The 23779-nt window shown below is 53.7% G+C and overlaps 1 protein-coding gene across 2 annotated transcripts; it reads left to right on the plus strand.

The window, feature by feature from the left end:
• The first annotated feature begins 861 nt into the window (after positions 1–861).
• On the plus strand, positions 862–22108 carry DMTN (dematin actin binding protein). 2 transcript variants are annotated; one of them, XM_090290094.1, is made up of 15 exons: positions 871–1225; positions 9869–10074; positions 10726–10881; positions 11762–11806; positions 12162–12261; positions 12641–12697; positions 12911–13063; positions 13558–13679; positions 14310–14415; positions 19715–19779; positions 19926–19974; positions 20157–20164; positions 20352–20417; positions 20688–20768; positions 20888–22108. In XM_090290094.1, the coding sequence occupies exons 2-15, from the start codon at positions 10057–10059 to the stop codon at positions 20999–21001; spliced, it is 1140 nt and encodes a 379-aa protein (XP_090146220.1). In that variant the 5' UTR covers positions 871–1225; positions 9869–10056; the 3' UTR covers positions 21002–22108. The 2 variants fall into 2 exon arrangements, with proteins under 2 accessions (XP_090146219.1, XP_090146220.1); XM_090290093.1 differs by lacking the exons at positions 20688–20768; positions 20888–22108 and adding an exon at positions 10327–10401 and having other exon boundaries at positions 862–1225; positions 20157–20360.
• Positions 22109–23779: the final 1671 nt, after the last annotated feature.

Consider the following 23779-nt stretch of genomic DNA (forward strand, 5'->3'; position numbering starts at 1 on the left):
ATGTCCCCAATGACAGCTGACACATCAGCTGACTGGCTGTGGGCAGGTTACCGAGGCAACAGTGCAGGCTGCCTAGGTAGGCAGGTCTTCCCGGCAGAGGTAGGGAGGAGGCCAGGGCCAGGATCAGCTGGCTGAGCTCCATCCCCTGCCTACCTCTGGGGTGACGCATGAACTTCGCTCTGCTCTGAACTCAGAGGAAACCAGCAAGCTGGTGACAGGGTCCTGGAGTGGTGGAGGTCTTCCCAGAGCCAGGGAGAGCACATCCCGGAGATTCTGTGCTGGGACCTGGGCATCACCCGGCAGGAAGTCCCCTTTCGATGAAGTTGCCCTGGCCAGAAATGGGGTTTGCTCACCCCCACCAGCAGTGCTGTGCTCTACCGCAGACCCTGGGGGCTCAGGTCTCCATAGGACCCACCCATCTAGTCTTCCCATCTGCCCTTGGGTGATCAATTCTGGCATCTGTGCCCACACCCCTCAGTGTCCAGGCCCTTTATCACCCAGGGAGCAGCGGCCCCGGAGGCCTCTGTGGCTGCTGTTAGGTGCTGTGTAGGAGATACAGGTTTTTGGAGAAACCAGAAGCTGTCATCCTGGGCTCCGAGTCAAGCCCAGTCTGGCTGTTTAGGACGAGGTCGGAGAGTGTGTGTGTGTGTGTGTGTGTGTGTGTGTGTGTGTATGCGCATGAGTGTGGTGGGGCTGGGGTGTGGGAAATGGGAAGAGGCCAGTGGCGGGCCCAGGCTGTTTCCGATTCTGCTTCGTCATGATGCCGGCTTAGTGCTCCTCTTGTCTGAAATGGACTGAGTGCAGCAAGCAAGCCAGTGAGCGAGGTGGAAGAGCAGACACATACAAACACACCCTGGGCTGGCCACACACTATCAGCTGGAGGTGGGGAGGGTGCTGGTGCGGGGGTGCCAGTGGCCCTGCCTGCCTGCCTGCCAGACGCAGACTCCCCAGCTCCGCTCAGCTCCGGGATCCAAGCTCCAGGCTTGTAGAGGAGCAGGGTGGGGGCTAGAGAGGTGGGGGCCCAGAAGGGTAGGTCTCCTCCTTCTCCAGTCCCCCACCCACCTCAGCCAGCTTTTTTCCTGTTATTTGTGCTCTGGGAAAACACGGCTGGGTTCTTAGAAGCCATGCCTGCTACCTAGGCTCAGAAGAAGAGCAGAAGCCTGGGACCTGGGCCTGCGCCTGTCTCTGCCCGGCCTTGAGGCTCAGAGCACCTGTCTGGGAACAGGTAGGTGGCAGGGTCTCCCACTCTCTTCCCCTCTGCAGACACTTTGGGCCACAGCACCAGCCTGGGAGAGGGACTCTGGGAGGTGGCAAGGAGCGCCTGGGGAGGGTCAGCTGTGGCCCTTGTTCAGTGGCCAGCCCCTAGGAGTAGCTGGGTTTGATCTGATCCAACCGCCTTCTGATTTATGGAAGAGGGGGTGGGGAGTTCCATGTGCTCACCCCAGTGCCCCTTCACCTAGCAGTGTGGGCCAGAAGTTCAGTGATGAGATGAGGCCCAGGGTGGGCAGAGACGCTGTTCCCTTTTTGCTGAGCAACAGGGAAGGGAGAGAAGGGATGGCCAACCTCCCTCCCACTGTACCACAGATATTCCAGTGTTGGGAGCAGTTCACACAGAGGTCTGAATGCTGTTGGTGGTCGGTGGTGTGTGCTCCTGGGGTGAGGGCCCTGGGGAGGCCCTTTTTAGCCCTTGACTGGCCAGGCTTGGTGAGGGCCAGATGCAGGCTGAGGTTGGGTTGTAGGGTGTGGCTGCAGGCCTGACCCCAGCTGTCTCCAGGTGCTGGCTGTTGATGTACTTGAAGTGGCTGGGGGCTGAACAGACATGCAGGCCTCCCAGGACCCAGAGATGCCCCTTCTAGCGGCCCTGCCTCAGCCCGACAAGCCTAATGCCCTTTCCAGGGCAGATGCACCTGGGGGCTATGTTGCCAGGTGCCAGAGTCAGGGGAGCAGTGGCAGGTCTGGGAGACAGGCAGCTGTGCTTTGGGAGTGGGTGGCACGGGAAGCCCCCAGGCAATGGGTAGAGGTAGGGGCTCTGCGTGTGTTGCTGGAACGTGCACAGCTTGGGGAGGGTTGTCAGCACATGATGTAAATGGCTGTGAAGGAGACACTGGTGGGTGGGTACAAGTGGGAGTCCAGGGCACAGTGTGTCATTGTGTGGGGGCCTCTCTGGGAGAGTGGGGGGTGTCATCTAGCAAGCAGGTGCATGAGCTTTGCAACTGTTTCAGTGTGGGCTCTCCTGCCCATGCCCACGTGTGCATCTCGCCTCAGTGCTGCCGCCTCTCCAGGGCCAGCTGTGGAACACCTGGGGTAGGCTGTCTACCTGGGGGTGCAGGTCTATAGGAATTCCTCTTTTGGAGCACATGTGTGTGTGTAAAGGCAAGAATAGGGATGGCGCATAATTCAGAAAGCTGAATTTGGGATGTAAGACCCTTGCGTCTCCCCCAGCCCTACCAAACCAGCTTATACAAGTGACAGTCCAACTCATCCCAGGACCCACTGGAAAGAGAGGCCAGAGCAGGAATGTGCTGAGGACCAAGCAAGCCTGAGGGACTGGGGGTGCCACAGAAGGAGGAGCTCCTCAGAGGGAGGATGTAGAGAGAGGATACAGAAACCAAAGTGAGAGAGCTAAGAAAACCACATGAATAGATGCACATTGTGTGGGGTAGGGGGGAGGAAGGGGGTGCCTGGGCCCAGTCCTGATGTCATCAGGAGCAGGGCGTGGGGGACACAGGCCTTGAGCAGATGGGTTCTCAGACCAGGTCCCAGATTCTGGGCCCATCTGCTCCTGCATGATGGTTCCCGGAGTGTGAGAGGGAGCTGGAGAATGTTGGCATTAGAGGAACCCCAACCCGAGTCCCAGCATCTAGAACAGGGTGGTGGTGGGTGGGCGGTGAGGGCTTCTCCAGTCTTGGAAAAGGCACAGGCCTCAGGATAGGCGAAGGGAAGGGATACTCTGACAGACCCAGAACAGGGAGCCCTCTCCTGCTCACCCCACATCCTTTCTGGAGGAGCATGGGTGCCCCTCCCCGCAGAGCCCAGCCTCAGAGCAGGCCTGGGCCCCCCTGCTTCCAACGCTCCAGGCCTGTGGGCCCGTCCCCTCTCTGCGCTGGGATGCTGTTTTGGGGACTGGCAACCTAGCCAGATCCTGCCTTTATTTCTGGCACTGAGTTGTTGCCACAGTAACAGCGGGGGTGGGGCTGGGAGCTGGAGAGGGGAAAGGGAAACAAACCAGGGAGCAAGGATGAAGAAACTAAAGAAGGGAAAGGAAAGCAGACAGAGCCTGGCGGGAGCAGGGACCTCAGTCACACTGTGAATGAAACCAGAGGAACGGGGGAGGGCAAAGTTCCTGCCCACCCTGACCCCAGCCCACTTGGACAGCTGGCCTCATTTCATAACGGTTTACTGTTGGCACCTCAGCTTGACCCCGCCTGGAGGCTCAGAGCCCAAGTCCCACAGACTCCCTGCTCCTTGTCGACCGTCCAGGCCCGCAAGCGGGGTTCTAGATGGCTCCGCCGTATGAGGTTAACACATGGGATCCAAAGTCCCAAGTTCAGATTAAGTGGGATCATTTGGGACCCTCTGAAAAGAGTATTCATTGACTTTAAGCTGGGTAGCAATTCTAGCCTGGCTTCTATCTGGTGGCCTCTGGCAAGCTAAGCTCTCAGCCAGGGTTTCTTCATCTCTGACTGGGGAGGGCACTGGCTCGTGTGAATGCAGAGCCCCTGGCCCAATGGCTGGGGCACAGCAAGTGGTGGCTGGCTTAGGACAGGAGCAGAGGCTGGGCCAGAGGACTCAGGTTGTGCGTCTGCCTGTTGGGCCTTCATTTCTGTAAGCTGGGAGAGCCACAGTCAGGTCAGCGCCTACCGGGAGCAAGAGCCAGCTGGTTGGGTGGGCGGGTGTTATCGCCCCTTCCGGGAGCTGAGAGGCTCTAGTTGTCCTGGAGATTGGGGTGGGCAGCGTGAGGTGGGGCTGGCTGGTGGCTCAGATAAGGCCGGCAGCACAGCAGGGCGGGACCTGGGAAGGATGAGGAGCCCACCAGGGTCTGATCCCAGCCAGGAAGCTGAGATGTCCCTTCCGCCCTCTGGGCTTACCTTCCGCCCAGGTTCTTTCCCTTCCTTCCATACTGCCCTACCTTCCTGCTGCAGCTTGCCCTGTGGCCTTCTCCAGCAGAGCTTGCTGGGACCTAGGGAGTACATAGGCAGTGGGTGTGCTTGGTGGGAGAGGGTGGGGCTGGAGGAGGTGGAGTGTGAGGGGGTGTGGACTTGGAGGAAAGTAGCTTTGGGGGCGGGGCTACACGTGGGTGGAGTAAGCCGTTGCCTGTGGTGTGATTGGACCGAAGCCACACACACACACACACACACACACACACACACACACACACACACACACACCACCACCATTGTCTCTGTGGTGTGATTGGACCGACACACACACACACACACACACACACACACACACACCACCATTGTCTCTGTGGTGTGATTGGACCGACACACACACACACACACACACACACCACCATTGTCTCTGTGGTGTGATTGGACCGAAGACACACACACACACACACACACACACACACCACACCGTTGTCTCTGTGGTGTTATTGGACCGAAGACACACACACACACACACACACACACACCACACCGTTGTCTCTGTGGTGTTATTGGACCGAAGACACACACACACACACACACACACCCTTTCCTCCCAGAATATTTTCTGTCCTGGTTTAAAATTTCACCAGTAACATCGAACACCATAGACTAGCACAAATTAAAAAATAATCCCCCCAAAGGGCAAAATATTAACAAGGTACCAGTGTGCTTTCTAACACTGGTGTGAGGGTCTTGGAGGGGTGTGGCTCAGGACAAGGAAGGAACCTGAGGCTGAGGGACTACACCCAGCACAAGGATGGGCAGGGGGCTGTGGACAGCTGTGGATTAGAGGGGGCCGGGGTGACTGGCAGAGACATCATTATTTTGAACCCCGTTCTGAATGGCTGTGCCTGTAGGACAGTGTGCGTATGTGAGTGTGGGTCTCAGCATGACCACATGTTCCTGTGACACAGCTTATCTTGGACCCCTCCCCCCTCTCTGTGCCTGGGCAGTTACCACTGATGGACAGCCATCACCCTGCTCCAGGTCACCTCAAATGGCTGTTCAGTGGGAGGGCGCCAGGGCCACCCAGGTGCAGCCTCAGTCTCCAGGAGACCAGAAGCTCTGTCCTCCCCAGCCTGCTCAGCCACCTATACTCTCCACTGGGACCCTCACAAACCTCAGCTCTCTTTAATCTCCACCTAACTGGCCTGTGAGATCTGCGTAGGACCTTATCTCTCACTTAAAAAACAATTATTTATTTTCAGAGAGAGGAGAAGGGAGGGAGAAAGAGGGAGAGAAACATTGGTGTGAGAGAAAAACATTGATTGGCTGCCTCCCGTAGGCACCCCGACCAGGGATCGAACCAGCAACCTTTTGCCTTGCAGGATGATCGCCAACCCACTGAGCCACACTGGTCAGGGCTTTTATTCATTCATTCATTCATTCATTCATTCATTCATTCATTTATATATTTATCTCTCACTTTTAATAAAAGCCTCCAGATGGAGACTGGCCCCTCTAAATGCTGCTGTACGTGGTTACCCTGCTTCTTACCCCGGCCTCTCCTTTCAGGGAAGCAAGTGTTTCCTTCCAAAGTTGGTCCTCTGCTTGGGCATGGACCGGTCCCCCCACCATGCTGGAACCTGGCTCCTGCAGCCATCTCTTCCTCATTATCCTTCCCTCTGCCTGCAAACATGGTCCAATCTCCCCTTTCCTTAAAGACCTTCAGCCAGTCTTGCCTCTTCCAAAGTTCCTCTTCTTGGCCCCGTCCCACCCTTCTATCACACTCCTGGGAAGCACCCACCATGGACCTGGGCCACACCTGCCCTCCTATGGTTCCTAACAAGGTCTCATATTCCTCTAAAGATGATCTCAGAGGCCAGCAGGACTGGACACCCACGCGGGCAGGCTGTCACTCCTTGAAGCACTCTGGCCTTCTCTGGGTGATGATGTTCCTTCTCAGCCCCTCCTCCGCCCCCTCCCATCCTCCCAGTGTTGACTGCATACTCACTGTGCTAAAAATATAAAGAATTGCTAGACACACCCCCTGCCCTTCAAGGAGCTAGCGGTCCAAGTCTCCTCCCATTCATGCTGCCTCTGGCCATCATTCTAGTCCCCTGGGTGTTTCCCAGAGGATGATTTTGACCTTCTTTCTCCCTTGGCAGACCTCATATGCAGACCATCACCTCTAGCTCAAATGGCTCCCAAATCTCTATCTCTAGCCTGCTTCTCCTGCAACCTCCTGTTCTCCCTGGACAGTCCCACCTGTTCACCTACTGCACCCACTTCCACCCCAACCTGACCAAAGTGAGTTCATTGCTTCCCCCTCTCCTGTCTTGCAAACTGCCTCTCCACGGCAGATCTCCAGATCAAGTCCTGTTTCGCACATCCTGCCCGTAGGCTATCTCCCATCTTTGGCCCCATGCCCAAGTCTAGGCCCTCACAGTGCTCCCGTCTGAACTGCGTCCATAGCTTCCTGGCTAGTCTCTCTCTGGATGGCCTCTTTCTCTCCAGTGCATCTCCCAGGCTGTGACCGGATTCATTTTCCCAAAGCACTGCTTGGATCTGTCACTCCTTTGTTTAAAACATGTTTCCAAGTATATCCATGGATTTCATTGCCCACAGAACACAATCTATATCCTGCAGTCTGGGTTCAAGGCCTTCATAGTCTGGCCCCCATGCCCCTGCCCCAACCATACCTCAACCTCATGAGCTCCACAGTTCAGCCATGCATGCTGTTCTGCAAACAGACCCACTTTTACTCCTGCTGCTTTCTCTTTCAAGAATCCCTCTTTCAATTCTTGTATGATCTCAAACAGGACATCCTTCAAGGCCTATCTCATATACTGCCTCCTCTTCTAAGAAATCTTCTTAATTTTCCCCTCTTGACATCCCAGCAGGAGTGATCCTCTCTCCTGTGACCTCTCAAAGCCCCTTACACTATCTTATCTGGCACATGTAATTTTCTGCTTTGCACGGGAGTTATCTATATACATGTCTCATTTCTGGAGGGGCAGCTAGCTCCTTTGACTCATCTTCATGTTCTCCAGAAGACTTATCACAGAGTGCAGCTTTGTGGTCATTGCAGAATAGGTGCTGAGAAAGAATTCAGTGAATAGACGGCCCAGGGTGTGTGTGTGAATGGATGGATGGGTGGGTGGATGGATGGATGGATGGATGGATGTGTGTGGGGGGGGGCGGTGGATGGATGGATAAATAGATGGGTGGATGAATAGATGGGTAGATGGATAGGTGAGTGGATGGATGGGCTAATGGATGAATAAGTGTCAGCCTTTAGGGCTAAACCAAATGTATAGCTAGTGTGACAATGGCAGTTAAAGATTAGAGAGGAGTGAGAGGGAGCTAACAGGTCCTTGAATATGTACTAGAGTTTATTCTGGTCCTCAGACACCTAGTTAAAAGCATTACCAACTGAGCTAAGAAGGCAGGAAAAAGATGAAGCTGTGGAATGGAGTCTTCCCATGAGCACCAAAAACCTGGTGTAACTGATTGGCCAGAGTCTTGTCTTGGAGAAGCTCTGGCTCCAGAAATCAAAAAAGACTTGAGAAATGTGGCAGACTTTTCTCACGATGCACCTGACATGGTACTAGGTAGGCACTCTGAGTCATGCCAATGATTTTCATTTTTAGCTCCATGACTCTGGACAAGTTTTTAACCTCTCTGAGCCTGTTTCCTCATGTGCAAAATGGGACTACCTTATAGCATTGTTGGGGGATGAAACAAAATCATCTATGCACGAGCATGCAAAACATGATAGCTATTATTATTGTTGTTTTGCCCTCCAAAAATGAGCAGCCATTCTAGTTAGAAAAATAAATAAAAAGTATAAAAACACGTTCCTGTGTCAGGCAACATAAAAATCAAGGTCTAAGTTACACACTTTTCCTTTAAAGTCCCACTGGAATTCAGAGAAGGCTGAGGACTAGAATGGTCAGGAGGCTTCCCAGGAGATGAGGGTTAAGGGCTAACCTTGAAGGGTGCGTGGGATCTGGAAGACAAGGAGGTGGATGGAGAAAAGTGAAAGGGCATGCACTAAGGCAGGGAAGTGGGAGTGAGGGCTGCTTGTGCAGCACACAGGTGGTTTTGATGGTGGAGAGACAGTGAGCAGAAAAATTACCTGATATAAAGAAACAGGTGATAAGATTGGGAGCACCACTGATCTCAGTCTTTCATGATCCTCTGTTGCAAAGAACTACAGAAAAAAACATCTAAGTTCATTAGTCCTTGTGGAGATGCAACCAAATGAAATGGAGTTTCGGCTGCCTGTTGTAACAAAAGCCAAACTTGTGAGGCAGGTGCCAGTGCAAAAGGAAAGAGGTTTAATTCAGGTGCCACACGATCTTGTTTTTGACATGCTCAGGGCCTTATCCATTCATCTTTCTAGCTTTTGGTGCACTCAGTGTAAGAACCTCCCCCTGCTGCCATCCCAGCCAATGGGGGAGGCTCCCCAGCACTCTGTCTTCAGTGAGAGAGAGAGAAATAATAATAATACTCTACATAGTATTCATGTTTTGAGTGTTTCATGTGTTATAACTTATCTGATACTCAGAGCAACCCTGTGACACCATCCTCCATTTTACAGATGAGAAACATGAGGCACAGAGAGGGTGTGTAATATGCCCAAGGTTACACAGCTTCTGAGTAGCAGTTTTGTACTCACCCCCAGGCTCTCCCAGGTCCAGCTGAGTTCATGCTCTTAACCACCTCATTATGCTGCCTCTCCCTGGACCACTCTGTAGCCATCAGTTCTCTTCACTTTGTGGCTTACTGCCAGCAGACAGAAAGACAATCCCACAGCCCCCATCACACTGGAAACTCAGCCAGGCATCCATTGATGGTTATTATGTGTCTAGTACCGGATGGAATAGGGGGAGGGGGAAGGGGAACATTGCTAAGGGAGTCACTGAGCAAGAAGACAATCTGTGGCTGCAGGGAGCTCCTTCCTAGGAACCAAGGGAGAGCAGCACCCACCAGGATGCCTTCCCACTGGCCTGGGGCAGCGGTGCTAGCCTGAAGGGAAGTAGCTCTTCAGAGGGCAACCTCAGCACAGGCATCCGAGAAGGCTGCGGGAAGCTGGGATAGGGCCTTGGCCCCAAAGGGTGCTTTACTCTGCAAGTGAGTCTGACTGATGTACAGAGACAGGCACACAGGGATGTGGGATCCCTCTACCCTCCTCTCCCCTTGCCACAGGGGTTGGAACCAGCGGCAGACCCGGGGGGCAGAGTGGCAGCCCCCAGCCAATGATCTGACCACTTCACCCCAAGTCTGCTTGGTACCCTGTCCTCTCTCTGGGTGTGCCCACATCACAGGCATTACTGAGACCCTCTGTGTCCACCCTTCCTGGGGTATGAGAGCTAGTGGCACAGAGAACAGCAGATGGAGGGGGAGTGGGACAAGGGGCCAGCACAGAGCCAGGGAACCTGGTGCCGCAGAGAGGAGGTGAAGCTGGCCTGCAGCCCCAGGGCAGGGCAGGTGTGACAAAGCGGCTGCACCGGGAAGGCTGACCCCTGCCGTCATTTCCTTTCTAGCCAGAGAACAATGGCTCAAAAACAAGCGCGGCCCTCCACTTTCCCGCCTCCCAGGCCCGCCAGGCTGAGCGAATGGAAGCCTGAGGCCGGCGCCCTTCCGCCCTGCTCTCCGGAGCCTAGGCCAAACGCGAGGGACTGCCCGGCCCCGGCCCCGGCCCCAGCCGCAGCCCGCGGAGACCCCGGCCTGACAGCCTGGCCGGCACGTTCTCCGTCCCCTTCCAGGCCCTGTATTCGGCTAGCAGCCTGCAGAGCCACCGAGGGATGAGGACGCTACAGCCCAGTGGGACGCCCTTTCTGCCTTCGCGGCCGCACGCGCTCAGCGCCCAGGAGCCGGGCAGAGCTTGACGCCCTGTCGTCTCCCATCGCGCACAGGGATCTGCGAGCGACCCGACCGGCCATCTCCCTACTGCATGGATCGGCTGCAGAAGGTGCGCCGGGCTGCACCGAAACCTGGGCAGTGGGCGCCTGGGGCTCGCGGTGGGTGGAGCCAGGCTTCCAGCCGAGGGTCAGATGGGGTCGATGGTGCCACCTGGTGGTTGCCCGCAGCGCCGCACCCTGGGGTCCCAGAGGCCTAGGAAGCCCTCTCTGCCCTGGCCCACCCTTCCGGGGCCGGTCCTGAGCCTTTGGAGCGGCCCTCGCCCGCACACACATTCCCACGCCCGCCTTCTCGCTCTCCCCAGCAACCACTTACCTCCCCCGGGAGCGTGAGCTCCTCCCGAGACTCCAGTGTTCCTGGCTCTCCCTCCAGCATTGTGGTGAGTACCTCTTGGCCACCAGCACCCTCCATGCTGGGCGGCTTCACTCAGCCTCCCTGATGGTGGTTCTGCCAGGGCTGGTGGGCAGAGAGGACCCCCAAATCCAGAGAAGTTTCCCCCACCCAGAGGACTAGGTGAAGGACTACGATTTTCAAGGCAACTATAAACCCTTAAAATTAAGCAATGGAACTATTAACTTACAGGAGCCAACATCTAAAAAGGCTGTCCGTTTCCTTCCTAATGAATTGCAAACCTGGTTTGTAAGGCCAGGATCCCAGGTGAGCCTTTGGTCACAACTGTTCCATTGCCACCATTTCCCTTCAGGCCAAGATGGACAATCAGGTGCTGGGCTACAAGGACTTGGCTGCCATCCCCAAGGACAAGGCCATCCTGGACATCGAGCGGCCTGACCTCATGATCTACGAGCCTCACTTTACCTATTCTCTCCTGGAGCATGTGGAGCTGCCCAGAAGCCGGGAGGTGAGTTGGGGGAAAGTTCCTCTTGGACAGGGCATTGGAGTTGGGCTTCCCCAGGCCACACTGGGTGGATGGCTACCCCTGTCATGCCTTCTTTCCTGGAAGCCAGACTCCAAAACAAGAAAGGGAGCTGGGCGCAGGAATGGACCAGTGGCAGCTGAGTGCTTGTGGAAAGCAGGCAGAGATGGGCTGGGGGTCTCCGTGGGGGAGCAGGGCTGACCGAGTTCCGATGGCAGCGACAGACAGCAAGGGTCAGGTAGGAGGAGCATGGGAGTGGGCAGAAAGAGCAGATTTGTGGAAAGCACCCAGGAGCACTGAACTCAGCGGCTGAAAGTCCCTGCTGAGTGACCTGTGTGGCAGTGTGGTCGGTGTCCCCTCCTGTAAAATACAGGTGACCACTTTGCCCACCCACCTCACCAGGGAGTCAAGTGTGCGAGGTAAAGCGCGCATGCCAGGTGCTCTGTAGGTGGTGCTTGAGAAAGGGGTAGTGTCGTGGCTGAGCTGAGATGGGGTCAGGCTGGGGGAGACTTAAATGCTCGGGCAGGAGCGCAGGCTCCATCCTGGATGCTTGTGGGTCTGGCCCTGAGGACACGGCCACAGCCATCCTCGGCTGGCCCTCAGAGCAGAAGCACACTGCTCCAGGATCTGGGGCTTCTCCATGCGTCCCAGGGACAGACTTGGGACTCTGCTCAGGAGAGCACAAGGAGGGAGCAGGACGGAGGGCCAGCACTGGGAACTGGAAGGGTTGGTAGAGACGAGGTGGCTCAGACATCGGCCGGGCAAGGGTGCAGAGTTGGGTGGGGGATGAAGTGGCCCCTCTGGGGGTGTAGGGATGAGGGTTTAACCCCACCCTGTGGCTCTGACCAGCTCCTCTCCTTCGCAGCGCTCACTGTCACCCAAATCCACATCCCCCCCACCATCCCCAGAGGTGAGTGTCACCCACAGCCCTGCTCTGACAGGCCCAACCCCTCCCCCACAGGCATCCAGACAGGGCTCTGCAGAGCCCAGGGGATGACAGAGTCATTGGCCCTCATCCGGCCACTGGCCAGCTCTGTCTATTCTCCTGTCTGACCCAGGACCTCGAGTAACCTTTTGTCCCTAGGCCAGGCACCATCAGCAGGTTGAGTCCTTGGATGCCTTCCTCTGCCCTGGGGTTGGGGACTTGTGGGCTGCTAGGTGGGAGGACAGAGATGGTAGAGGAAGGTGAAGTTGCGCCTGCATGGGTTGGAGGGGACAGAGTGAGGGACCTGGGAGCTATAGTAAACCTCACTTCTGCTCTGCAGGTGTGGGTGGGCAGCCGGTCCCCTGGAACCATCTCTCAGATTTCAGCGCCAAAAACCTCTGGGACCCTCCGGACCAGCCTACCCCATTTCCACCATCCTGGTAGGTTTTATTGTCAGCCTGGTTGCACCTTTGTCCTAGGAACTCCTCTCTTCTTCAGGAATCCCCTTGCTTTCAGTCCCCCACTGCCTGGGGACATGCTCCCCACAGAACTGGCCAGACCCCCTGGTGCCGGACCCCAGACCGAGCTCCCAAAGAGGGTGGATGCAGTCTCATCTTCCTTCCCACCCAACCAGAGAAGTGCAGAAACTCCCAAACCCATAAGGGACAGTGGCAGGAAGTCTGGTTCTCTCTGGGCTCCAGAGAGGAGCCCCTGAATTTCCTGTCTTCTCCCCATTCCTCCTGTCTCCATTCTCATCCCTGGCCCGATCTCCCCAGCCATCAACACACACTCCTTCTTATCCGCTTTTACTCCCTACAGAGACCACTCGCCCAGATTCCAACATCTACAAGAAGCCACCCATCTACAGGCAGAGAGGTGAGGTCCCCGACCGACCTGCTCTGCCCGCTGGGAGGCTGTGCCAGGGGCTGGGAGGGGACAGGAGAATAACCGTCCACACCAGCACGCCACCGTGCTCTGTGCCCTGTGTTCTTCCTTGTGCCTCTTTTTGACACCCACGATTTCGTGGCTGTGAAGGGGAGAGGTGAGGGGCCAAGGGGTGCACAGGCTGATGCTGACCTGCACCTCCAGAGTCCACAGGAGGCAGCCCTCAGAGCAAGCACCTGATTGAGGACTTCATCATCGAGTCATCCAAGTTCCCTGCAGCCCAGCCCCCTGACCCCAACCAGCCAGCCAAGATTGAAACTGACTACTGGCCGTGCCCCCCATCACTGGCTGTTGTGGGTAAGAGAAGCTGCTGCAGAGGGTAAGGGGGGTCAGGCCACTGCCTTGTAGCCCCCTGTTGTTGCCTGTGAGCTGCCCTTACCCACTCCCACCCCGTGTCCTCTGTGAGCCCTGCAGGCTCTTTGTGCATGCACTTCTAGAGCTTCTGGTATCAGTGTCCTATATTAGTCACTCGTCACTTTCCTGCACTTATTGGACCACTCAGCAGACTCTGCCACACTTGTGCTGCATCCCAGGCTCTGGTAGGAGCTCCGGGAAAGGAAAAGAGAGATGAGACGAGGTCTTGGTCCCCAATGAATTTAAGCCATGGGAGTGTGTGTTGCCTACCCAGCCCCATTGCAAGGCAATTGTTACTATTTTTTTTTAATTTTATTTTTATTTCATTTCGTTTCATTAAAAAAAAAAATAATTTGTAGTGTTTGCACACAGCCAGCACCTGGTAAATACTTGCTGAGCAAATGGTTGATGCACTTGCTTTTGCCTGTGTTTCCCAGAAACGGAATGGAGGAAGCGGAAAGCATCTAGGAAAGGGGTGGAGGAGGAGGAGGACGAAGATGATGACTCTGAGGAGGAGATGAAGGCTCTCAGGGAGCGTCAAAGAGAGGAACTCAGCAAGGTAGCATCTTGTAACCCCAACCCAGCCTCCCTGTGTCTTCCTGGGACAAAAGTTCCAGTTGCATCGGTCTTCTCTTCTAAACGGGTTCATGCCTGGAGAGTGTCCTGAGCATGTGAGGAGCCCCCTTTCTTCCCAGGACTTCAGCTGCTGCTGTGGAAGGGGCGCCGGGCTTTCATGCTGCTCCTGGGGGGACACTAGTTAATATTAGGGTCAAAGCACAGAAAGGGTGGCTCCATCAGTACCAGGCTTCCACAGGCTGAGCAGTTCATGAGAAGAAGCAAAGGAAGAGAGCAGGCTGCTGGGCTCCCAGGGAGGAGAGAAGGTGTTGGGAGTCATGAAAAGGCCACCGGCGGTGACATGGGCTTGTGCTCTGGACATTGTGACCTGGGACAGAAGGTCACTGGGACAGAGTTATACTGAGCAGCTCTGACCCCTGTCTCCCAAGGGTGGCCAATCCCAGTGTAGCAGTGCATCAGACCAGAATGACAGGCTCCACGGGTTCCTGGGCATAGCCGAGCCACTGAGGAAATCTGTCCCCACTCGTACCTGCAATATGCCCAACTCTGAACCTTTTGGAGATAAAAAATGAGTATTACAGCCTTGGATCCATTTCCCTTTCTCCCTTCCTAGGTTACTTCCAACTTGGGAAAGATGATCTTGAAAGAAGAGATGGAAAAGTCATTGCCCATCCGGAGGAAAACCCGCTCCCTGCCTGACCGGACACCCTTTCATACCTGTGAGTGCCATGAAGGGAGCCAGACTTGCCTGGCCAGACCCTGAGGCCAGGAGCAAACAGTCAGTTGAGTCTGTCTGTCCTCTGCCCAGCACTGTGCTACTGTGGGTGTGAGAGACAGAAAATTCATCACTGGCTCAAGGGGCGCATGCTCTTCTTAGGGCAAGAATTCCAGTCATGGAACAAGGCTAGATGGTAAAGGAGTGCATCAGGTAAAGCAGAATTAGCCAGTAGTGTTTTGTTTTGTTTTTTTTAGTATATTTTATTGATTATGTTGTTACAGTGCTTCCAATTTTTTTCCCTTTGCTTTCCTCCATCCAGTACCCACCTTCCCTCCAGCAATCCCACCCCCCTCAGTTCATGTCTATGGGTCATGCATATAAGTTCTTTGGCTTCACCCTTTCCTATATTATTCTTAACTTCCTCCTATCTATTTTGTACCAACTGATTATGCTTCTTAATCCCTGCACCGTATCCCCATTTCTCCCCCTTCCCTCTCCCAGCTGACAACCCTCCAAATGCTCCCCATACCTATGAATCTGTTCCTATTCTGGTTTGCTTAGTTGGATTTTGTTTTTATTTTTTAGATTCAGTTGTTGATAGGTGTGTTTGTTGTCATTTTAGTGTTCATAGTTTTAATCTTCTTTTTCTTAAGTAAATCCCTTTGACATTTCATATAATAATGGTTTGGTGATGATGAACTCCTTTAGCTTTACCTGTCTGGGAAGCACTTCATCTGCCCTTCCATTCTAAATTATAGCTTTGCTGGATAGAGTAATCTTGGTTGTAAGTCCTTGCTTTTCATCACATTGAATACTTCTTGCCAGTCCCTTCTCACCTGCAAAGTGTCTTTTGAGAAGTCAGCTGATAATCTTATAGGTACTCCTTTGTAGGTAACTCTCTGCTTTTCTCTTGCTGCTTTTAAGATTCCATCTTTATCTTTAGCCTTTGGCATTTTAATTATGATGTGTCTTGGTGTGGTCGTTTTTGGGTCTAGTTTGTTTGGGACTTTCTGTGCTTCCTGGAAATATGTCTATTTCCTTCGCCAAATTTGGGGAGTTTTCCTTCATTGTTTTCTCACATAAGTTTTCAATTCCTTGCTCTTCCTCTTCTCCTTCTGGCACCCCTATGGTTCGGATGTTGGCACATTTAAAGTTGTCCCAGAGGTTCCTAAGCCTCTCCTCATTTTTTCCAATTCTTGTTTTCTCATTCCATACTGGTTGACTGTTTTTTTCCTCCTTATGTTCCAAATCATTGATTTGAACCTTGATTTCCTTCCCTTCACCATTGGCTTTGTGTGGATTTTCCTTCGTTTCATTTAGCATAGCCTTCACTTCTTCCCTTATGCGTTTGCCATACTTAAATCTTTATCACCAGTGTTTTGAACTCTACATCTGTTAGGTTGCCTACCTCCTCATTTGTTAGGTTGGCTATCTCCTCATCTGTAAGGTTGACTCTCTCCTCGTCGCTTAGTTCTCCCACTGGAACCTTGCTCCATTCCCCCTTTTGGGCCATACTTCTCTGTCTCCTCATCCTGACAGGCTCCTGTGTTTGTTTGCCTCTGTGTCTTAGGTAGAGCTGTTGCTCCTATTACATTGTAAGGGGCGGAGCCTTAGGTATTTGTCAGTACAGGGCAACCCATTTCACCATGTTGTGGCACTGTTTGTGGGGGAGAGGTCTGAGAGGGAATAATGCCGCTTGCTCTGCACTTGCTCCTTTTCCAGGCACCTCTCCCACTTCATATGGGACTGGCACCTCTCTATCTGTTGCCCTGATCGTTGTTCCCAGAGTGGGTGGGTCTGCGGACGTTCTAGGACTGTGAGGGCCCTTTAAACAAGGGACTCTGCTGAGAGACCAGCAGTTTCTTCCTCTGCCCCAACCCCCACTGGTTTGCACCGTCAGAAGCAATGGGGCTTTATTTTCCCTGGTGCTGGAACCGTGAGCAGTGCAGTCTGGTCTGGTGCTGGGAACGCCTCCCAGGTGTCCCTCCCGACTTTTTAAAACGTGTGACTACGCTTTCCACCGGCCTGCCGTTGCCACCACACCACGTCCTCTCTGCCCCCCCCCCCACCTGTCTGGATGAGTATTTCTTTTTATATCTTTGTTAGTTGGACTTCCATGCAGTTTGATTTTTTTGGAACTTCTAGTTGTCTCTAGTTTTGAGGTACAGTAGTTGTATTCTTTCTTAGTTGTGGAGCGAGACGCAGCGTGTCTGTCTAGGCCTCCATCTTGGCCGGAAGTCCAGTTGTATTTAATTTAACAAACATCTATTGAGTGTCCACCATGTGCTAGGCACTGGGGATTCTAAAGAGTGAAAAAATATAGTCTTGTCCTTCAATAGCCTCCAATCATTGGGAACACTGACGTGGAAGTGGGGGTTTGTGCAGTGCCACAGGTACTGAAATACGATCACACGTGCACAGTGCACGGTGACTGGGCCTGGGGTCGGATGGTCGGGCCTGCTGAGTCTTGAAGAATGAGACAAAGCGAAGGGGGGAGATGGGCATCGCAAACACTGGGAACTGTGGGAACCAAGGCCAGGAACAGGAAACCTCCTGACCTGTGGAGAGAGCCTGGAGGAGCCTGGAAACCCAGAGCCCAGAGTGAGCCACATGGTGGCAGGATTGAATCAGAGAAGAGGGCAGCCAGCGCTTTGGGTACCATGCTCTGAACCCCCAGAGTCCAGTCTGGACTTCCTCAGAGCGTGGCAGCCGGGGAGGAGAGAGGAGATCTAGAGCCCAGACTGGGAGTTACAAGGCTGCTAAAAGCCTAGCCCAGGAAGCCCTAGAGCCCCACTGTCACTGCGTTCCGCTGGTCAGCACAGCCCACTGGCAGTCCAGACCTGGGAGAGGGAGAGATCCCACCTCCTGATGGCAGGAACTGCACACAGGCCTTGGGGAAAGTGATGCGGGCCATATTTGGAGACATTCTACCACAGTTGCTAGCAACCTGGGTAAGAGCTAAAATACATGCAGGTTCAGAGAAGAGGGAACGGGTTTGAGAAAGACAGGATATTAAATCAACTGGACTCCATGGCTGATTGGGCGGGGGAGGTGAGGGAGAGGCACGTGGGCTTTTGTCTTGGGTGCCGGGTGATGACGAACCTAGAACTGAGATCATGAGGGAGGCAGGTTTTGGGGGAAGGTGAAGAGCCAGGTCTGGTAAAGTGGGGTTTGATGTGCAAGTCTGACTGAGTTGGGAGCTTGAGGGGTGGGGTCGATTCTCAGGTAGAGCTGTTCGATGACAGGTAGTAGCGAGGCTGTGAGAAAGGCAACTGCAGAGAGAGCAGAGAGGGCAGGGACGAACCCTGGAGACCATGCGTTAAGAGCCTATTGAGGATTGGTTCGGAGGAGGTCAAGGTGGGGCCCAGCCTCAGGGTTGGGTCTGGCCTGGAAAGGCCTCTGTCTCTGAGGGTTGGGGCCTTGACCTGGGAGCGAGCCACATCAGCAGTGGATGTAGTCTGCTGAGTGAAAGAAGGGGAGACTGCTGAGAATTGGAAGGTTTGGAATAGCTACCCCTACAGGGACGGGAGCTGCCTCTGTAATGATGATAAGCTATGCACTTTGGGCTTCAGCTCCACAGGCTGCCTGCCAGTGGGGGCCGTGGCTGATCCAGGCAGAGATTTCTGAGCAGGTACTGTGGAATGAGGGGCCAAGGGAGCTGCTGCATGCTGGTGAAAGCAGTTTTGTACCCAAGCACAGGCTGAAGGACAAGGGAGCGTGGGGGAGCAAGACCCCAGAGGGGCCCATGAGACTGGTGAGCAGATATGCTGGGAGCGAGACTGAAGGAAGCTGTAAACAAAGAAAGGCACTGTGGCCACAAAGTGAGACACCCAGGCTTCAAATGTCAGGGTGAAGCAGGTATGGCCGGCAAGGCCCCAGGGGGAGGGCCTTGAAGAGGCTGCCTGCTGTGCCCTGGGATGAGGGACTCAAGGAACCCTAAGGTGGCTAGGACATCCGCAGGGTCACCAGAAGACCAGGATGGTATTGCAGGATGGATGGGAAGAGGTAACAGAGGCCTTTTTGGAGAATGTGGAATAAGTAGCTAAGGCCTGAAGAACGAGACAGAGATGCTCCAAAGGTTGAACTCAGTCTCCGTGTTCCACTAGAATTTGCTTTTAGTCAAAATTGGCTCTTTAACTTCACATGGTCTTGCAAAGTTGACTGGCCAGATGTCTCCATCATCTTCATTTTGGCACCCTGAACGTGTATGTGATCAAAGATAGTAAGATTGCGTGGGCTCCTGTGACAGCTAACCCACCTTAACAAATTCAGAACTATAGGTGAGCATGTTATTCTGGTTTAATGGTGACATCAATCACTTTCAAACATAAATATGCATACACAAGTAATTTGGAATGAAAGCCTTCTTGTGTGCCTGGTGGACTGAAATTTTATCGGTCAGTTGAAGTAGAAATGTACACTTAATTACAAAAGCAAAATGCTCCAATAATGAATGATGATTGCGAAAGCAGATAATTTTCTACACAAAAATAAGCACTAAGTATCTTAAAAATTAAACTTCCAAGTAACAGATTTTATAAGAATGTCTTAAAAAGACAGTTCCTTATACTTTTGAGTCTGTCAAGGTTAAACATTAAACAAAAAGTCTGTTTAAAATGATTGCTGTAGAATGCTAACAATTTCTAGTAACTGGAGATGAAGAAATTTTGAGATCTGCCCAAACTAAGAATCTTAGGCACCAAGTTTTTCTAGGAAAGTCTATTACCGAAAACCAGTTTTCTTGACTTATCTGCAGTGCTTAAAAGCTTAGTGATAGTATTTAACGTGCAAGTTGAAAGTGACATCTGATCAGGTGAATGCCACGTGCATTGACTGCTGGCTCAATCTAGCAGAGAGCACTGAAAAATTGTTGTTGCTGTATTATAATGTCAAATGTTTGAAATTTGGTTACCAAATTCGCTCATGATAAAATGGTGACTTGATTATTCTCACAAGATGTCAGATTTATTCTTATATCCCAGAGGTTCATTTTACTATGGTGAGCCTCATTATCTATCGCTGGCTAACTATGGATTTTAACATGCAGGCATTCAACCCTAATGAGTTTTTGGTGCACTTCTGTTAGAGAGAGAGGGAAGGCCTTAGAGGTAGTCCCAAGGCACCAGCACGATGCCACTCGCTGAAGGTAATGGGCAGAAACTGGAAGCCAACAGAGGCCCCCCAGGTTCCCTCAGGTCTCCCCTTCACTGCCCTGCCCTGGCCGGGGAGGCCGGACAGGGAGGCCTCTCAGACATGGCTGTCAGGCCAGAGGGACTGATGGGCCTCTCCCTCTCTTCTAGCCTTGCATGCTGGAACGTCTAAGTCATCGTCTCTCCCGGCCTATGGCAGGCCCACCCTGAGCCGGGTAAGGCCCGGGACTGCAAGAGAAGCATGAGTGTGTGGCGTCCTCTAAGGGACTGAGCCACCTGAGGGAGAGGGAAGACCCTCAGAGTGAAGGGGACTGGTGAGGATTACGCCAGCTCCCTTCTGATCCTTCTATGTCCTTTCTAGCTACAGTCCACAGACTTCAGCCCATCCGGGAGCGAGACTGGAAGCCCAGGTGAGAGGCAGGGTCAGGGGAGCCAGGGAGGGGGCTCAGGAAGTCCCCCTGGGGCAGCTGGGTCTGTAGCTGGGCTCTGTGAGCAGAGCTGTGTGGCTAGAGGTCGGGGAGGCCAAGCTGGCAGATTTGGAGGCTTCCCGACCTCAGAGCTGCCTCTGAACTCTGACTCTTCTCTCCTGCAGGTGTGCAGGTGAGTGCTTTCTGGAGGGGAACACATGGAGCACCAGAAGCCATGGACAAGTGACTAGCAAGACTAGCAGTGTTGGGGGAGGTGGGGAGGGCCACAGAGTAGCCTGGTGAGCACATGAGAAGCCCAGGGTAGGGCTGGGGAGGTCTCCCTGCCCCACTCTGGCTCACTGCGGCTTTGGTCTCCCCAGAACGGAGAGGGCCAGAGGGGGAGGATGGACCGGGGGAACTCCCTGCCCTGTGTGCTGGAGCAGAAGGTGAGGGGCAGCGGCAGAGCCAGGGGGTGGTGGGCTGGGGGCAGAAGCATCTCCAGAGGGGGGCCAGCTTGCGGAGAAGCCAGGGAAGTGAATGCGCTAAGGGGTCCTCCTGAAGTTGCTGATGGGGGGCAGCAGAGAAGCTGGGGAAGATGGATGCAACATGGCATGAACCCAATGGCCCCTGCAGGCTGATGAGGGGCCTGGGGAGTTGAGGGGTTACAGCGACAGAGAACTCTATGACCCTAAGACTGCCCCTCCCCTGACCCCCAGATCTATCCCTATGAAATGCTGGTGGTGACCAATAAGGGGCGGACCAAGTTGCCTCCAGGTGTGGATCGGATGAGGCTGGAGGTATGTGGGACAATGCGCTGGGTGGGTGTAGGGGCTCCTGGGGGTAGGGAAGACCCCTTGGTGGCTCAGCCTAGCCCTACCCTCCTTTCCCTAAGCAGCCTTGGTGTGTCCCCCTACAGAGGCATCTGTCAGCTGAGGACTTCTCCAGGGTATTTGCCATGTCTCCCGAAGAATTCAGCAAGCTGGCTCTGTGGAAGCGGAATGAACTCAAGAAGAAGGCTTCTCTCTTCTGACCACCCCCACGCTCTATGTCTGACCCCACCCCTGCTGTTCTCTGGAGCTGGGTCCCTAGACGGAAAGCATCAAGTCTGGGGGGAGCAAGTAGGCAGACAGAGGCGGGGCTGGCCCCATGTGCCAGGTCAAGGGGAGCCGAGGCCCTCGCTGTGGGACAGGGACGTTCTTCCCAGAAGGAACCAGACCCTCCCTCACCCCTGGTCCTCACTGCACAGGGCAAACCCAGGCTGGACTCCAGCACACGCAGTTAATGTCTGCACCCCTCTCCCTGTCCCCACCCCATGGAGAGGTCCCCAAGAGGGTGAGTGAGGAAACAGGAAGGTGCCACTTGGTCGACAGGCCTGTTAATATCTAGACCAATGGCCGGCTAGTACCCTCAAGCCTGGCAGGAGGGGGTGAGGGCGGGAAGCAGCAGGCAGGCAGGCAGGGACTAGGCCAGGACCCTGGATCTGCCCAGCACTCCTCGCCTCACCTCAGACAGCTTCCCCTGCGCCTGGGCCTCCCGCAGTTCTGACCCCAGCGGGAGCAAGGTTGAGCTCAGCCCAGCCTCCGGTAGGGAGGCCACCCTGCCCTCCAGCTTAACCTGTTCTCTCCTTGCAAATCCTATGCTTTGAAGCCTCATGCTCAGCCCTGTGGCTTCCCCAGAAGCCTTGGCTTAGAGTGGAGATGCCGCCTATACTGAACCCCAGCCCCTCATCAGCCTTCAGGCAAAGTGAGCTAGAATCCTACCTTCTGAGACCCAGGTCCTAGGCAGAGCCAGGCCTTCAGGCTCCCTCAGGTGGGATCAAGAGGCCAGGCTGGGGTCCTGGCCCCCCAGTGCCACCATACCCATGCATCCCCCACCATGCTCTCTTAAGAATGTAATTTATTGGGGCACCCCCAGCTGCTTTCCCCACCCAACTCTCTCCCCTACCTAATCACATTCCCAGCTTTTCTTCTCTACAAATACATATGTGTATATAATTATATATATATATTTTTTGCCCAGGTCTGGGTTTTGTTCCTGCCCAGATGCTGGCATCCCTTTCCACTGTGTGTGTGTGTGTGTGTGAGATGATGATGCTGGGGGAGGGTAACTCTGCTTGGAATTAAAAGGTTGCATTGGGTCCCCAAATTCACTTGTTCTTTATGAGCGGCCAGGTCCAAGTGAGAGGGACAGGTGACACCAGGCTGAGGGAAGTCATGGGAGTGAAGGTTCTCTTGGGGGCACATAGGGCTGGAGGAGGCAGAGATGACACACATACCCTGGGCCACAATAGCCAGGCTGGTCCAGCGGGCTCCCACCTGCCACATTCCTTCAGGGACTGTGTGGTGGAGAAGGCAGAGAGCCAGCTAGGAGGAGAGGCTGCTCCGTCCAGCCCCTAAATGTCTCCCTGGCAGGCATGCTCGTCAACAGCTGACATGACTGCACCCTCCAGCAGCTAAGATACTGACAGTTCAATGAGAGGTCACACACAGCAAAGGTCAACAGGGTACGAGGAGGCAGTGAGTTGACTGTCAAAGATCAGGCAGAGAACACTAAGGAATGGAGAACTCTAGCAGGAGCGAGGGGCAAGTGGAGGCTGAGGGGGAAGGGGAATTTGGACTTGGTTGACTTGGCAAGGCATTCCATGAGGAATAGACATGGAACTGGGTGTCGAAGTGGGTGGAGGGGGAAGATTTGAATGGAAGATCAGAGGGAGGACTTCCATGTGGGTACCTGTGGGTCAATGGGCCAGCCTCACCTGGCTGGAACTGAGCTCAGGTGCGGGCGCATGAAGAGGCGTGTGTTTGGTCAGAAGGATCAGGTGAGCTGGAGGGGGCCCCAGTGGGAACCTAAGACTGGAGCTGGGACCTGAATCCAGTCTCTCACCCCAGGATGAGTTTCTAGCCCTTGGGGCTAAAACAAAAGCAAAATGAATGAGAATCACTCTAATGTGAACAATGATTCTAAAGTGTGGGAGTTCTTTCACATTCACAACATTGTTTTATCTTCTCAACAAACCTGTGAGGCAACAGCACACGTTTTACTCTATTTAGTGAAGGAGAAAATTGTGAAATAGAGACATTTCATCTGACGCCTGAAGCTCCATGCAACTGAGTAGAGAGTGGAGCCAAACACCTGAGTTTCTTGACTGCTAACCCAGGACTTTCCCAGTATAGATATTTGCTTCTCATAGGGCAGAACAGGAGGCAGAGAGAGGAATGGTCTCCACACACGCACCTCTAGGAGGCATCTGCGAAGGCAGGGAGGGCTTAACCTGTCTGGCACAAGGGATACATCGGTGAGGAGGGCAGCACCACTGCGTGCACCCAGTTCCCAGGCTGTTGATCGATTCGGCAGGCTGAGGCAATCTTCAATTACAGTTCACAGGGAAATACTTGCAGTGGGGCTAAAGAGAGAGCATGTCCTAAAGGATTTTAAGTTACTGAGATTCAGAGCAACTCGGGCCGCTCCGTCACTAAACAAAAGCTTAGAGAGGGTCTCTCAGGGTCTCCTCCTCAAAACACACACGCACACATGCACATTTGTGCACATGCAAACACACACATGCAAAACCTTGGTGGTTATTTAGTCCAGTGGTTTCCAAACCTTTTTAGTAGCAACCTTAAAAAAAAAAAAGAGAGAGAGAGATCTTACAACTACTATTTGGAGCACATTTGTAAGTTGATTTTATAGTGAATTAGTTATTATGAAAATCAATGAGAACAAAGAAGCTATGATGAATAAAAAGTAAGCTTTGATGAATATAACAAATTTAGGTCAGGGGTTGCTCTTTTGTCAAGTGGAAGATCTA

This window comes from Furipterus horrens, unplaced genomic scaffold (assembly GCF_987537825.1).
Source record: "Furipterus horrens unplaced genomic scaffold, mFurHor1.1.pri manual_scaffold_10, whole genome shotgun sequence".
NCBI lineage: Eukaryota > Metazoa > Chordata > Mammalia > Chiroptera > Furipteridae > Furipterus > Furipterus horrens.

Bases quoted from the DNA above. Each gene is read 5' to 3' on its own strand.
- DMTN (XM_090290094.1), top strand. The intron at 13,064-13,557 runs GTAAGAGAAGCT...TGTGTTTCCCAG, and splicing joins CCCATCACTGGCTGTTGTGG to AAACGGAATGGAGGAAGCGG. The intron at 13,680-14,309 runs GTAGCATCTTGT...CTCCCTTCCTAG, and splicing joins AAAGAGAGGAACTCAGCAAG to GTTACTTCCAACTTGGGAAA.